At 39.3% G+C, this 17388-nt stretch overlaps 1 protein-coding gene across 3 annotated transcripts; it reads right to left on the bottom strand.

Moving 5' to 3' along the window:
- Positions 1–301: 301 nt before the first annotated feature.
- Positions 302–15464, bottom strand: LOC105923263 (sulfotransferase 2B1). Of its 3 annotated transcripts, none has more exons than XM_021314680.2 (6): positions 15253–15464; positions 6464–6672; positions 6248–6374; positions 5380–5474; positions 1615–1795; positions 302–1512 (listed from the first exon to the last, which is right to left on the bottom strand). In XM_021314680.2, the coding sequence occupies exons 1-6, from the start codon at positions 15455–15457 to the stop codon at positions 1409–1411; spliced, it is 921 nt and encodes a 306-aa protein (XP_021170355.2). In that variant the 5' UTR covers positions 15458–15464; the 3' UTR covers positions 302–1408. The 3 variants fall into 3 exon arrangements, with proteins under 3 accessions (XP_021170355.2, XP_035986079.1, XP_012714622.2); XM_036130186.1 differs by lacking the exon at positions 15253–15464 and adding an exon at positions 11589–11762; XM_012859168.3 differs by lacking the exon at positions 15253–15464 and adding an exon at positions 10505–10790.
- Between the last annotated feature and the right edge of the window lie 1924 nt (positions 15465–17388).

The raw sequence follows: 17388 nt of genomic DNA, 5'->3' as shown, positions 1-17388 counted from the left end.
CACAGGCTGCTGTAGGGTGTAGTCCTTTTTTCTTCATATCTCTATACTTCCACTGCAAACTGGGAAGGAGTGCATACCACAAACTTTAACCATTGGAGCCTGAACAACAAGGACCCTATAACCTTGGAAGACGCTGATTTACAAGATGAGGTTAGAAAAAAACATGCCTTACCATAAACTCTATTTAGGGAAACATTGCAAATAGGAAAAATAAACCTACAACTAAGATATTACAGAACCTACATAATTAAGCTGATTAAATCCCATATCGTGGCAAAGAAGAGAACAACAATTTTGTATGTAAATATCCTTCTATTTTAAAAAAGTGAGATTTAATGGGACACTGACACATCAACATAGGTATAATAATTCAAACACTACAAAAACATGTAACCATTTTTTCACTTTTTTTGGAGATTACATCAGAGTAAACTTTTCCTTTTTTATGTTAGTAAGCATTAACAACTTTATCTATTTTCTCAATGTCAGAATGACAGTACAGATAATTTCTTAACAAATGTTTTTTTTTTATATTTCTTCAAAAATCAGTCAAATGTTTACACCAATTTTGTCTGGAGGAATGGGCCAAAATTCCAGCAAACTATTGTGAGAAGTCTGAAAAAGGAAAATCTAAATGTTTGCCCAAGTCTTATAGTTTACATGTAGACCTGCTAAATACTGCAAATGCATTTGAAGGTATTAATAAACAAACTTCTCTCTCATTTATCAAATAGAAATACTTTTGCATTTATCAAATAGAAATACTTTTGCCAAGCCTAAGAACAAAATTTGAATGATTTAATATCCAACAGTAAGAAATACAGTTTTGATGCAGTGTATGTAAACTTCTTGTGTCAAATTTTATTTTATAGAAGATGAGAAATTTTGCAACCACTTGCAAACCTTTCTTGTTAAATACATATATACTATTTAGACATCATTGCATCTTAGTTACACTTTGTTTATTACAAACAAAAACAAAAAATGCACTTGCCAGGCACCTAATGAAAGCTCAAAATGGTTTCACACTGCAGTTAGTTCAAAATTATAATCATCTAAGTGATTAGCATTGTAGTACCCCTTTCTCAATGACAATGTTTATTTATTAATCTGATGTTCACATGCAGGACAGACAGAAAATTTCCTTAAATATTTTAAAGTACTTTAATTTGGTAACCATTAGCTTTGAAATTTTTAAATACTTCTGAACTCTTACAAATCAATAGATAATCAATTAAGCACAACTAACAGCACAATTTGATGATAGACGGTCACGTTTCACATTAAAAGGACAAACTTTTAAACTGTTGACTGCAGTTAGCACACATGTTCCTATTTTAAAAGTATTAGCAGAGGGCTTGTATTTGTTTCCTCTTACTTTTATTTTTCTGGCTGATCAGTCCAGACTCTATGGCAGTGAGAAGTTCTCTCCCTCTAACTCTTTGTCAATTACCGATTGGAATCGGGCCAATTGTTCTGAGGTGAAGTGGTTTTTCCAGTCGCCGACAATCCCTGTCACGAAACAGTAGATCAAGGAAAGAGTGATGCACACAACAAATCTTTGATATGAAAGCATATCTCATGTGTGCAGTAACCCGACAGGTAAGAACTCACCTTTTCTCAGGAATGGTGACTTGTCGCTGTCCATGTACTCCTTTGGGACCAGGCTAAAGTTGGACATAGTGTTGGCCTTCATACTCTGGAAAGAGCAATGCTCTGCTATCTTCTGAATGACTTCTTCACTCAGATTGCAGCACAAGAAGTCAGAAATACGCCTGATGGACGCGGGAAGGTCCTGGACGAGAGATATAGGATCATTTACACAGTCATGATGTTGTATAAGAAGACCCTCTTGCAAATATTGCATCAAAATGCAATATTTGTTCATATCAGTTTATTTCATGTCATAATTATGTACAACTTTATGTTAGTCCATCACACATATCCCCAAAAAAGTACAGTTACGTTTGCTGCTGGTATGTGAAAGAAATGTGAAAGAGCTCCAGGGGTTTGCAAATACTTGCAAAGCCCTGCATGTTCTTAATCAAACTTAATATGAAGCTCAGAGACCTTTAGGGTGACCAGATGTCCCAATTTGTGCGGAACTGTGCCGCATTTTTCACTCTTGTCCCGCCGTCCCACTAACTGAAAAAATGTCCCGGATTTGACCGGGTCAGATTAAAAAAAGTCAAAAAAGTATTCGACATGTGCTTTTCTGAAACAAAGAATGCAGAGCTGCAGTCCTTCTTAGACCTAGTCCACACGAAGCCGGGTATCTGGGGAAACTGATATTTCTATGCAGTTATGCCTTTCATCTACACGTAAACGGTGTTTTACATCCCTAAAAATGAATGATTCTGAAAACTCTGGCCAAAGGGGAGATTTCTAAAAACTCAGTTTTTGAGCCTGCGCGTGTATACATGAAGAGACGGAGTTTTAGTGTATGCCGCATCACACGGCGCAGATGTCACATACGTGCGGCCATTGATACAGACTTGGCCATACAGTAGAGTAAAAAAATGAATGCTGTCCAATGCTGATTTCTACGTTGGTGTTGTGATTGACTGTTTACAATACGAGTCTAATCAATGTTAAACTGGACAAATTTACTAACCTACGGCACCTCTGGTTGTTTATTTCCATCTGACTTTACCTCGGCACCGCACAGCATTTCCTGTTTCACCTCGATATCGAGACTTCAAAGTAAAGCATACATGAAACATTACAGCTGAGATGAGTGTATCTTATTATTCTGCTAAAACGTAGATTCTAATGTAAAACATGACACAATACAGGATTAGTGACAGTACTAGTAGCTAATTTGTGATTGTGAATGTCTTGTTGTGTTTTGTGTAATCAGCTCTAGCAAATGTATTGTGTAAGTACTTTACATATTTGTCACTAATTTATGAGAATATATTCCCTCTCTTTTAAAAAGAGAAAAATATGTTTTTTAGCTGTCTTAAGTATTCCCTCCTCAAAACATGGGAACTAATTAATCTAGCAGGGTTTTTTCTGCGTTTATTCCTCTTAATTTATTTCCTCTTTTAATTTCCCTTATTGATGTCAGGCTGAAGGCTCTTAATTGCCTTTTTGTGACAGGGAAACATACAGGGGTCCTTCAACAATATTTTATATAGAGATAAAGAAATATAGAGAGATATAAGAATATAGATATAGAGAGATAGATATTATCGATATCTACATAACAATCAATATTAGAGAAAGAGTGTCCATTTAATATATATATATATATATATATATATATATATATATATATATATATATATATATATATATATATATATATATATATATATATATATATATATATATATATATATATATATATATATACATACAGTATGAGTGGCTGTGTGCTTTGCTAAATACTTCCATCACATAAGAATATCAGTGGTCTATAAGAATAGACCACTGGACCATGTGCTATGATAGCTGTATGCTTAAAGTTTGGAGCAAAAGAAAAAAGCCTGAAAAACAGTTCAGCAAATTATTATTGATTAAATGCTGCCTGTGCCTGCTAAACACAATACACTGAGTGGAGTGGGCAATTGCCCCAAGATGGCGGCCACAAGGCCAATCAACACCAATAATAATAGCGGTCAACGAGGCGTCTACTGTTTTTATATATATGTCTATGATTCTGATTGGCTGATGTAGGTTATTGTTTTACAGTACACTGCCCCCTATGCATCTACCATGTTTAATGATGAAAACTTTTCTGTACGATGTCATTTTTAAAAATGATGTGGGGGAGATATCTGTTTTTATAAAGACACAGCTACGCGTGTACAAGGCGTGAGACAAGGTCCACCCTAAACAGGTCGCTATCACGGGGCTAAAGTTTAGCAGTTTAATTTAACTTCAAAAAACGTAAAAAGAAAGCTTTTTATAAACTTGTGAGTTGTGATAATTTATCGCTGTGCAATTACAGGCAAAGCAGAGATTGATTAATGTAATGTGTGATCTGTGTTAAATCAAAATGTATGACGTCAACATAGTGTTGGTTATGTGTCTCCCATTGTCCCTCACAAGCATCCTGTTGTGTCACATTTGATTATTTGAGATCTGGCCACCTCTGTTTAGCATGTGTGAACAACCAAAGATAAACAGAGCTGTTTTCATCAGAGTGTTATTTATTTTACACAAATAACATGCAAAATGCTTTTGACTTCCAACTCTGGACACTCCCACAAGACACTAATGTGGCACAAACACATAGCAAGGGGCTAAGTACCATGGTGGTAACAGCACTTCCTAAATGCAACTCCAACGTCCGAACATTTAACAATCACTTTTATGTTGTTGTTGTTTTTTCCATAAGCAGTAGTAGGCTTCACAGTAGCTATTTGAAGTGGACTATAACCTTAAACTGGTTCTTTTGCGGCCAAGTGTTGCTAAATTAGCATTTTCCCATGACAACAGCAGCACTTCTGTTTCCGCTCATGGACCATCAAGTGGAGTGATAAAGACTAAGCAATAACAAGAAAGTTGCTTGGCTAGTTGTCAGTTTTTAGCTGTAAATACATTTAAAAAAGCACAATTCAGCATTTGAGCTAGTGTTAAATTAATAAAATAGGAAAACTGAAAAAGAATTGAAGACATATTTTAAAAAATGTAAGACTTGAACATGATAGCCCCTTTAAAGCTAGGGTCGGCAATTTTTCCAGAGGTTTTCCCAAGTCCTTTTTCGAATAAACCGCGCATGGACAAGACCGTCTTCACGGGATCACATGAAAAAAATCTCGCAAATCCACTCTGGTCTTATTTCTTTCGACTTACTCCTTTCTGTTCTTCTCATAAACATGGATGCAGTTTGCTTTTTGTGACTCTAAGCCATGTTCAAAGACTATGGTGACAGCAGCGGAGCTACAATGAATGGCTAACCACTAAACTAGCCACTAAGCTAACCTGATACATAAACAGTAGAAGTACGCATGCGCAGCCAGCAAGCGGAAACTAGGAAGGAAAGAGCACGGACACTGGTGTTACATGAGCACGTCAGAATGATTGGCATGTGGGACAACCAATATATAAGGTCATACCCCAGGAACCCCAGGAACTTGATGGACAACAGGAACCAAATTATGATAAATCCCTGCACTTTAGACCAAACAGGAGAGATTGGTTAGAGTTTTTACAGGCCTGCAGCTCCAACAGAGACACATTTTTTTAACCTCTTTTTTTTTTATTCATAATGTATTAACTATTTTCAGGACGGAAGGACAATTTTACCCAGTATAACAAAAAAAATGTTTCAGAACAGGATGACCAACTATAGCTTTAAGCTTAAAACAGGAAGTCAACTTTTCACTGATAGTGGTCAAAGATCACATCAAAAACTCTGAAGGAAATTACCTGAACCATTTCCTCATATGTGATGAAAAGTATTCTGTCTCCTAGCTCTGCATGTCTCCAGCTCTTTACATGCTCTGTCCATTTCCCAAAGAGCACTGCAGACGAAACATAGTAGATCACTGGATGCAATGAAATCTTCTCCTACAGCAGCTCAAAACAGATGTGGCACGGCATAAATACAAGTGTTCTTCAAAGCTGAAAACTGCCTCCTATTTTAAATGTCATGTCAGACACTGTGTATGTGTTAATAATCAATGAGACAATCTGTATTGGCATTGCAGCAATCCAGACTACTAAACATCTTTTTGCATGTTTGCCCTGGTGTTTTTAACTATTTGTCTTTGGTTAGCTCCAAGTCTTAAGAGGTTGGGACACCTCCTTACCATCACCCTAATCTTCTCCCATCACAGATACTCTCAGATTCATGTTGGGCCTCTGACATTGCTTCCGCAAAACCTAAGTATTATTTACCTTGGGGGTGATGACACTACCTGTCATGTGCTCCTTTTGGGGAGTCAAATGTAGGGAGATTTCTTCTGTCGCATCAATGTAAAAATTCACACACCCCTGCTCTGTACACTTTTCCACACATGCACCCATACAAGTAGTCCAAATGGCTGAAGGTCATATAAATAGGTTCCAATTGTATTAATGTGACCTGTCTACTTCAATGCCAGACACTGTCTTGATTAAATACAGTAAATCATGCAATTAGGATACATTCTTGAGAGTAAAACTGATTTGGCACTTGTAGTTATTCTACTTCTCAATATGGTATGCTTGAAATATCAAGACAGGACACCTGGAAAAACATCAGTCTGCTAGGGATATGAACTATTTGTGGTTTAACTATAGAGAAATCTCTGACCTCTGCCTTGCAGGAATTTCTCCATGAATTCATCAAATGTTCCTGGATCCTCAAGGAACTCGGCCATTTTGTGAAAGTAATATGAAGACACCAGGACATCTTTTGGGTTTCTCATTACATAGATTACCTACAAGAGACAGCGCACAAATATATGACACGTTTTAAATACCTTGAGGGCGAACCTGGAAATATACGACCGAGTCTTTACCCACTTACTTTTGCTTTGGAAGTGTGGAAGGAAGGGGGCATGAGGCGGTAGAGGAAATGTGTAACGAATGCACGCGGAGATGGCAACTTATCCACAACCACCTCCAGTGTTCTTTCTTCCAGCCATGGGACCCGTTCCCAGTTGACAACTGTATGGAGAGGAGTCAAATCTCCCCCATTTAACACCAGTGGGAGGATCTCCTGCATCCAGCTCGTCCCTACAAAAATGAACGAGGTAGTACACTTCAGTGGTGCTGGAAGTCATTATTCTTTGTCTGTTTGGATTTAAAGACTAACTGCAAGTCACTCCCAAGTGCGACAATCTTATCTGAACACGTGAAACTAAAAATAACAAACACCAGAACTGTGGTGTCAAATAGACTTACTGAGGAAGAGGAAATGAGTCCGGATTAATACAACTAATGTCTTGGCAATCTAAAAAAAAAAAAACCTGCAGAAAAAGTTCTATTAGAAACCCATTTACCAGCTCTTTATATTTTCTGTATCAGTTTGAGGCCTTTGATTGCAGTCATTTTCAATGAACCAGAATATTATGAAAAAGTTAATTTATTTCGGTAACTCAGTTCACTAAGTTAAAAACATTATGTAGATTAGAGACAGGCTGATGTTTTAGAATATATTTTTATTTATGATGACTTTTCCACTTAAACATGTCACTTAAACATGATATTTTAGTTTCTTAGAAGAAATCAATACTCCATCTGACCATTAAACAAAACACCTCTAACACAAAAATGTGGGTGTAATGGAAAGTATGTTTAAAAATTGTTAAAAGTTCTGTTTAAAGGTACTTTTAATCTGACAAACAAACCCCAGCCGAATGTATACTCTCATTTATTGAGTATGACGTACACTACTAAGCACAGACTAGGGTAAAGCAGCTTTTCTCAGAGGTAAGGTCACCTGATAAATGCTCTTTGCTTCTTGGTCGGTAAAGACATTCCTTTCTCAGCACACACATACATTCCATAATCATCTATGCCGTTTAAAACAAAGTCTTTCAATTTCTTTTCAGTCATTGTAGTATTCTGAAGTCCATCAAACTAGAAATGCATTCCTTAGCCTTGATGCCGCTGTGACTGAGCAACACCAAGACATAGCTGCTGGCGCTTAAATCCTTCCACCAGTTTTGTAGATCATCCAAAAGGAAACTTGAAACCTGTTGTTTTCACGTCTATAGTTACCAATTATGTATCACGGAAGGCTCTCAAAGCAAATCTTTCATTTTTTTCAGATGTCTCGAGGGGACATTCAAGACGATACACTCGTTCTCTGTCATGTTCCAATAAAAATCTCATAACATCTTTCTCCGTTTAAAAGCAGTAAGGGCTCACAATAGATGTGTAACGTGAAGCACAGACCTGACTTTTACCTTGAGCATTACCTAAAGCCGGGGTGTCCAAAATGCAGCCGGGGGCCATTTGCAGGCCCTCAATAGATTTTGTGGCATGTGCAACTCAGGAATGATTAGGCCCACCGGCACAGGTGGTTGATACAGATGGGGAATTTGTATTTTTAATTAAATTAAAGAAATGCATCTTTTATTTTCTATCAAACAACCCACTCTGACAAGCATCAGGTTAGAGGCCCTCAGGTGATAGGAAGCACCACAGCGCTCCCAAAACCCCATCCTCTTTACAGCCTTCATATTGACACTCTATGATATTCCATAAGTTCCAGATTTGTACAGTGCAGAAATAATTGTCCTGTCATCAGATTCCCCTACTTGACTTCTTTCCAGAAGTTGTGAGACTCATGAACGTTGCACCTCGCCTCGGATGCTGCACCCCACACCCGTCCAGCATTATTACGCTACATACACAGACAACATGAGATTTTATAATATTCTGCTTTTGCATTGCAAATGTTGTAAATATGCATGTATGATTAATTTCTTACATTTATAAATGCCCTGTTATGTTTGTTCGTGCATACTCCACACCTGCTGTAGCCTCTGTTCTTTATTCTTCGCTACCTATTCTTTTCTGTGTTTTAGGCATGCTGCGGGCCCTGAGACACAAATTACACGTAGGCTCCATCTTCATGGAAATGGCAATAAAGAGCTTGAACCCAGAACCTTATAATATAACCCTGCTTTAAAGATCCACAGCCTGGCCCGAGTGCTGTGCCGGTCTTCTTCACCAGACCTCTGAGGTCTCCACAGAACACACCGGCTATTAAAGGGGAAGTCCGGTCAACAAGGAAAAATCAGGGGACCATTAGCTATAACTAAAACTAATACGTTTGTGGTTATTTAATGAAGTTATCTTTAATCAATAAGCAAATAAAAACATAAATTGTCATCTGGATCACTGTGTATGGGGGCGGCCATTACTGCCCAAATATGGGCAGTAAGGGCCGTCTGACATCACATCCTGTGGCGTGGAAAAGCGGAAGCGGCGACAGCATTTCTCCGCTCTTTCCATGCAGTCAATAGGAGCCGTTCTACATAGCTGCGATCATCAACAATTTTTTCGGATTTCCAGAGGACTTCACCACTGACATTCGCAAGAGCTGTTGTTACAGCAACAATGCCCACGTGCATGGCCATCGGATGTTCCAACACAACTGGTAAAAGTAGAAAAAACATTGCTTATTTCAACTTTCTGATTCATGAGCCACCGGGCTCGTTGCTGGATTGCCAACTTGAACAGAGCGGATTTGCCATCTAACTTCTGGCCAGAGAGAAAACACGTCATATGCAGTGACCATTTCGAAGAAGAATGTTTTGAACATGACATGAGAGCGAGGATTTTCGGTAAGTTATTTTTTAATTTAGAATTTTTAATTTAGAATTTTTAATTTAGAATTTGCGGGGATGGTTACCGAGCAGAGGGGCGGAGGGATACCACATGTGATGTGGTATCCCTCCGCCCCAGCATGAGCTGGAACGCTTTTATATTTTAATATTTATACATTAATGACCACCTGCCCTATTTACTAGGGGGCAAATATAACTTAAGTCACTTCAGCGCGAACTCTCCTCCGCTGCAGCGCCGGTAAAGCCACTGCGGCGGAGCGCGCGCAAACACACACACGCGCGCGCGTATTTATATCTTGGGGGGGCCCGACTGAGTTTGCACTGGAAATAAGTCCGGTTTCTGTCAAGAAACTCTTCTAAAAAGTCCATATCGCTATCAGATGATAGCTCCATGGAACTCTCATCACTGTCACTAAGTACTTCATCACTCTCTGCTTCGTACAGAGCACCAGTCGTCACCATCTTGGAAAATAGTGCGTCATTGCTCAACAGCGGGTCTGCTGAGTGACGTCACAAAATGGGAGGTGACAGTACTATTCTTGACCAAGATGGGTTCCTCCACATAAACATGATTAAATGACAATTATTCGTAATTTAAAAAACGTATAATTTATTGCACAGTATGTAGTAGTTATATATTTAAAGTACTTTCAGCAGTTTGAATTCTGATTTTGACCGGACTTCTCCTTTAACCGGAGGACTTCTGAAGCCAGTCGTTCACATTGGATTTCATTTAACTGTTCAAAACAAATGCACGCCACACTTTTCAGATCATTTATCTGTACAAAATGATGGAAGGGGTTATGTAATTTCCCTTCGACTTCACATTTACGCACTGCTTCACATCGGTCTGTCCCAGAAAGAAACTCAATAAAACACACTTTAGTGTGTCGTTGTAGCTTGACAAAATGCGAAAAAGTCCGAAGGGCATGGATACTTTTGTACGATGGAGCAGCGATACGAAAACTTCGGGGATTTAGCAACTGCTATTGATGAACATTGCACCGTAACCGCGGATCTTCTGCTACCCGCCCGGACTCGCAGAACTCTGCAGAACTTCCAATGCAAGGAGGCGCGCCTGCTTTGGCTTTTTAACTTTAACTTGTGGGCAAACGACATCATTAAAACGTCAGAGCATCACTCCTAAGGCATTGGAACAGCCTAACTGGGTGTGTTTCGGCATTAGTTTCAATAATGTGTCTAACCCAAACGCGAAGGGGAGAAGAAGAAAAAAAAAAAAAACCTTGGACCTTGATCCAAAAACTGACCTGACTTCGGGTACGTTACCGCCAACACGTCATCGTCTTTTAGGTTGAATCTCTGAGCGAAATCCAAACTCTTTTCGCTGTGGGTCTCACTGGGAAGCAGAAGTCCCTCGTACTCCATGTAAATGCTGGAGGAAGGCATGGCGCTGCGCAAGCCGAGCGACTGGAACGCTGCTGCCGAGCTCCCGCGCAGGACGGCCGGTGCTGCGCTACCTGTGGCCGGACAGCGTCACCGAGGGAGAGCGCGGCGCTGTCCGCCCGTCCGGCTGCCCTTCCGGGATAGCTGCGCTAGAGGCTGCGCCCTGGCGAGTGTGAATAACTGGGATTATCATTGTTACCGTGTTGCTCACTGGACTACGCTTTCCGTGTGCTTACTTCCTTATATGAAAATTGATAAATAATAAACAAGCGAAAAAATAATTAACTTGGTGATCCAATTTATTTGGACATGTTTGATGCGCATCTAAATCTGACCAGGCGTGCACTACTTTGTTATGGAGAGATTTGGGAGAAATTGTTTATTAAATGTCGAAACTACTGGATCCCAAACTCTGTCTTCACTTTACTAGATCGCATTACAATGATTTAAAATGAGTTCCATCCCAGAGCTCCGTGTACGCTACCTCACCCCACAGTGAATTTGCATTACGCTTTTAATAAAGATTCCAGTGTTTCAAAGCAACTCAGCCCTTCCCGAGCACTCATCTGGGTCACAGCAAATTTACAAGATTCAAGTTCAGGAAGTTGCTAAACTTGCAGATAGTTTACACTTTGTCCACATTTAAATGACTTGCAAACCATTTATCATTGTCTGAACCCAGCATGCCACAAAAGTGCCTCATAAAAGTTTGGTTTTTAGCCTAAATGTTAATTGAAACGAAGAAATTGTGCTTTCTGAGTACCTGTCAAATTAACAGAATTAGAAAAATACGACCAATCTGTTAGGAACAACAGAAAACTAAAGCGCTACACCAACTCTGATACTTACTTTGTCAGAAGCATTTGGTTTTTGAATAGAAGACTAAGTTTTAAGCAGACCAGTAAAAATCAAGAAACGATGGAGGATCCAACAACAAGTTTACTTTACCTGACTTGGGATAAGTCACAGTAAACACATCAGAATCTTCCACAGAAAATTTTTGGGCAAACTCCAAGCTCTTTGCGTTGTGGGCCACAGGGGGCAGGAGAAGGCCTCGGTACTCAATGTACTTTGCCGATGACATGAGGATGGATCCCAGGGAGGCGATCGCTTACAGGTTGAATGTACCCTCTGTGTCTGGAGGTAGTTTTTATTTCTCTTGTCTCTCTCCAATACAACTCTAGCTGGGAGGGCCAAGCCTTTTTTTCCCCCTTGTCTGAATGGCAGCACTGTGGCACAGGTTTACTCATTTAAGGATTTGAACTATGATACGCTGATGCAGTATAGAAAGCTGATTTGCATACATTTGCTCTTGTTAAGCTGGTGAATTCAGCTTTTTGCTTCAAAATGAAATATCAAAATATAGCAGAAACATAATTTTGTGAAATACTCACTCAAAGCGGTCGGCACAGTGGTTAGTGTTGGTGCCTTGCAGCAAGAAGGTTCTGGGTTCAAATCCAACCCTGGGTCTTTCTGCATGGAGTTTGCATGTTCTCCCTGTGCATGTGTGGGTTCTCCAGTTTTCTACCACAGTCCAAAAACATGACTGTTAAGTTAATTGGCTTCTCTAAATTGTCCTTAGGTGTGAGTGTGTATGAGAATGGTTGTTTGTCCTGTCTGTCTCTCTGTGTTGCCCTGCGACAGACTGGTGACCTGTTCAGGGTGTACCCTGCCTCTCACCCAGTGAATGCTGGAGATAGGCACCCGTGACCCCATGAGGGATAAAGTGGGTTAGAAAATGGATGGATGGACTTACTCAAAGCATCCAGGGACCCATTTTTCTGACCTAAAACTTAAATAACTATGTTTTAGCATTTTTGTAAGTATTTGCCAAGGTTGCGGGGGATGACGTCGGTGGCGCCAGCGACAGCTCCAGAAGAATGCTGATTAGTGAAGGACACCCCATCATTTTCCAATTACCTAATAATGGTAGAAGAGGCCTTTCTTGAACAGGAGGAAATACCAGAAGACTTTGTGGGAGTAATGGATTTAATACCATAACAGTACAAACCTGAACCGAATGATCAAAGGAGGACTCAGATTCAGGGTCTCTGATTATGAGGACTAACAGGAGGGCAATGCCAAATTGGGACCATGGAATGGTGAGAACTGATCCCCTCTCAGATCACTGGATTTAGTGGGTTATTTTATTTCTATTCTGGCAATTGAACAGCTATGATAGTATTTCTCATAGATTAGCATGAGATCCGTTAGAATAGCATGGCTAAAAGAGATATCTATCTATCTATCTATCTATCTATCTATCTATCTATCTATCTATATATATATATATATATATATATATATATATATATATATATATATATATATATATATATATATATATATAAATATATATGTAGTGTGCGATTTGCAAAAAAAAAAACAGGGGGGGGGGTCCTTTCAAAAGTTCTATTGATGAATAAAAGTTTTATTAATATTGGTTAGCTAGCTGGTGCTCTTTCAGGTAGCTAGCTAGGTCCAGTAGGTTAGGCTATTGTTTTTAAACTTGCGCCATCTACTGTTGGGACTCGGGAGTGGGTATTAGTTTACTTTAACCACTTTGAGCAGAAAACTTAATAATACTCTTTAAAAACAAACAAAAAATTAAATTTACAAATGTGAAGGACACAAGACATGTATTAATATATTATGGATTTTTGAAAAATCCATAATATTCAGGGGTTAAAGCAAAAATAATCAATTTGACTGACATTTTTTTCTAGTCAGCCCATATATTTCCGGGGCCGTGGATGTCATGCCACCTTAGTAACCTCATTTGCTTACTGTGCAAAGTCCACTTTAACCAAATCTGACAGTTCAATTGACAATTCCTGTCTCTCTCCCACCTTTCAGCTTCAGAGCCTTGTCGCCATCATGGACAGCCCTCTCCATCCTCTCCTTCACTTTCCACATCCATAACATCACCTGGTTAACTTTCATATTTGCAGCATCAAGCAAATTCTTCCTTCGCACTTTTCCCATACTGGGCCACAGTCCACTCACCTTTCCACTTTACAATTTCAAAACCCTCCATAAACTGCAGCTAATTCAAAAGACAGCAGCTTGCATCATTACATCATCTTCTTCACACCTGTACATTAACTCCACTGTCACATTCAATATAAATCAATATGATCATACAAGGCCAACAACAGCCATGTACAATGCAGGACACATAACCAACACTATCATGAGATCATACATTTTAATTTGACACGGATCGCACATTACAATAATCAGTCTCTGCTTTGCCCGTTATTGCTCACCAATTAATTATCACAACTCATGTGTTTATAAAAAGGCATTCATTTTTTTTTTTTTTTAGTGTATTAAAACGGTTATATTTTAGCCCAGTGACATGTCCAGGATGGACTCTGTGTCCCCACCTCCTCGACTGCTGGAGATGGTCACCAGCCCCTCCACGGTCCTGTGTTACGTCAAGCCGCGTTTCCCCATCAGATACAACATGACATAACACCTGTACGGAAAAACAGGTATAGAAAATCCATGGATGGGAGGTAAAATTTTTAAAAAGTTTTGTAAAATTGCTTAAAGTTTATCAGACAAAAACGTAACTTGCTTTTAAAGATGAACATTTTTAACCTCTGTGTGAAGTTAAATATTGTTTAAGGTAATCTTGGCTGCTGTAGTGTGCCTGTCTGGCAGGTGTTTTTGGGTTGGAGTAAAATGAGTCCATAGACCCACAGGAGGCTATTTAACATGTTTCTAGTGCGACTCGGTTCTACAGTGTCGCTTCACATCGCGCTCCACTCTGTGTAAAAATAACAAATTTAACAGTCTGTATGCATCCAAATCCTTGTCATTTTATATACCCAGTGTCCTGGTTCAGCTGTTCATTAGATGGAGCTGCTGCATATAGAGTGACTACCAGTGTTCGGAACACCATTTTGGCTGTAAAAACGACCAGCGCCAGCGCCGAAGCTTTCAAACCATCGGAGTACTCATCTCACTTTAATTCGAATGACATTGAGCTTTATATTAAAAAAATTAAATAGATTAAATATTACCGACCCATACAATGCCCCCGGGGTGCTTTTCACAAGTATCTCCGCTGAAAAAGACGTCCCAGATCTGCAGTATCCGGATATATATAACTACCTGATAAACTTTCCATCCTCCTTCTCGGGTGACTCTCTAAAAGCCTACAAAAGTTTGGAGGGTTACAAATGGACTCAGTCTGGCTTTGTAACGAACATCCAGCTGTGGAATCTTCAAAAAAAATTTGCTTTATCATCACTGGAAGGGTAAGTGTCCCAGTTTAATCGGTAGTGTAACGTTAGCATGGCTAGTAGGGGTCCGGGTTGTTTGTTTATGTTAGCTTGGCTAGCTACGGTGGTGCGTCTGGCTATCTGAAGCTAGTTTGTATCTTTGATGTTCTCAACCAAGGTAGCTGACATTTTTAATTTCATGTAACGTATAGGTTAATCATTCCCAAAGGCTTAATGACCCGCAGTTAAAGCCATGGTTGGTGGTGAAGAAAGCATGCTGTAATTCAACTAGCTAGTATTAAACTGATCAGAAACCAAAATTACAGCCTATTAAATAATGAAGATACTTATGTTAGTAAGCTTTATATTCGGTAACTTACCTGATATGAAGTGATCGCTGCACAAGCGGAATCCAACGGCTGGGGGGTCCCATCTTTCAGTCTTGTTTTGCCTGCTCCTGGCTCTTTTAATGGCACTGATCCACCTAGCTCGCCTCTCCACATCTTTAGGAATGCGGTAAAACGACGAACATTTCTTTTTCCCTCGTTTATTTGTGCAACCTGGTGCACAACAGTTATCTACCATGTTTAACCTTCTTCACCACCACAGTCTGCCAATCTGCCGAATGCTGCCCAATGCTGCCAAGATGGCGGCAACAACGTCATCCCCCGGAACTCAATAGACTGACAGCCGCTCTGACTGCAGCTCTGCCTTCTTTGTTGGTGGAATAATATGATTTTATTTTTCCTGAATCAGACCCAGCCAAACCGGGACATTGTTTAACATTCCGACCCTTCTTCTTCAAAACAAGCGTGTCATGCTAAATTAGCTGAGCTAGAGCGTTACTCTTTCACTTTTAAATAAAACATAACAGTGAATCATGGGGTGTTTATCAGCTAAGTTACTGGAAACGAGGGAATAAACATTGACAGGCGACATTGGCCACAGGTGGAAATAACTCATCAATTAACTGCAAGAGCAGCGACAGACACACTTACCGAGTACAGTTGTTGTCAGGTGTTCTATCCGCTGAACTTTCTGACCTGCTGGTTAATATAAATCCAAACAAACCTTTGATCACCGCTACTTTCATTCATACCATCTGTGGTCAGTCTGAGATGTTCTTCCAAAGATTAAAATGATTGAACAGCGATAAACCGTAGATTGGCAGATCTCTGCTTGCAAAGACCCGCCCTACTCTCTTTCTGACTGGCTAATGTCCTTTGGTTGAGCTCAGCTTCTGTTTAAAATCTTGAATAAAAAGTCTACACGGAACATTTTGCGCTCATTTTCCAAATGACTGAAATCTGTCGCAGCGACGGAGAACATTTAACCCCTGATGATATTACTTATTCAGATCAGAGGGGAATGTATCCCCCCCCAGGGATAAAACATAAATGACCAGAGTGTGGGACATCACAAAGAGAGCGGGGGGGTCAATCCCCCCCAGCAAATCGCACCCAGTATATATATATATATATATATATATATATATATATATATATATATATATATATATATATATATATATATATATATATACATATATATATATCCTGTCTTTTTTTTGTAAAAAAAAAACAAACAAAAAAACGCCCTGCCGAATGTATGGCCAGTTTTTCAACTGCTCTTCTTCTGCTGCAGGTGTACATGCAAAATGTGAAACGTGAACAAAGTATTTCAAGCATTTCTGTATGAAACTTGATATCCCCCACATCAAGGGTGTGTGATATTTGAGGTTTGAGATTTGACAATAGTGTGAATCATTCATGCTGCCAGCAATGCACTCAGAGACATTTTGCCATACTGCTGGAGGTACAGGCAATTATGAATGGATGTTTGTGAAGCACGGAAAGTGGTATTGCCATTTTGCTGCATGTACAAAATATCATTTAATAAGGGAAATGGATCCCAGTTTTGTTTCTTCAGGTAAGATCTCTTACACAACAGCAATTAATTGACTGTTTAAGACATACATGAATAAATTGTTTGACACAATTTATTCATGAACAATTCATCCATCCATCCATTGTCTATAGCAGCTTATTCATGTGAATTTTGAGTGAACTATTAAAATATCGTAAAAAAAAAAAAAAAATGCACATCAGACGTGTTTCCAATTTACTGGTTTGTATCGAATTAACCAGCAGATGCATAGCATAACGTCGTCATACGTTGACGTTGGCTGTAATAAACAGGAAGCAGATGTTGCTAACTAGCATGGACAACAGATCGATACGTCAGAACCGATTCGACAAATGTGTTTCTATCTCCTCTTTAGAGCATTTACTGTTTATTGAAAAAGTCAAAAACCGCCTCAAGGGAGCGTAAAAACATTTTTGCAAAATCTAGCAAGTTAATTCGAAATATGCCATTTCCATCAACCCCTTCTAATGCGAGATTTCAAAATGTACATAAAAAAACGTTGATGGAAACACATCTAGCGATAGTTTCCATTTGTTATGCTCATGAGCTGTTGTAGGAAGGCTGCATAAGCAGTCTGCTGGCATTTTCGT

Source organism: Fundulus heteroclitus, chromosome 3 (assembly GCF_011125445.2).
Source record: "Fundulus heteroclitus isolate FHET01 chromosome 3, MU-UCD_Fhet_4.1, whole genome shotgun sequence".
Classification (NCBI taxonomy): domain Eukaryota; kingdom Metazoa; phylum Chordata; class Actinopteri; order Cyprinodontiformes; family Fundulidae; genus Fundulus; species Fundulus heteroclitus.
This window is presented reverse-complemented; position numbering and strand designations above follow the sequence as displayed.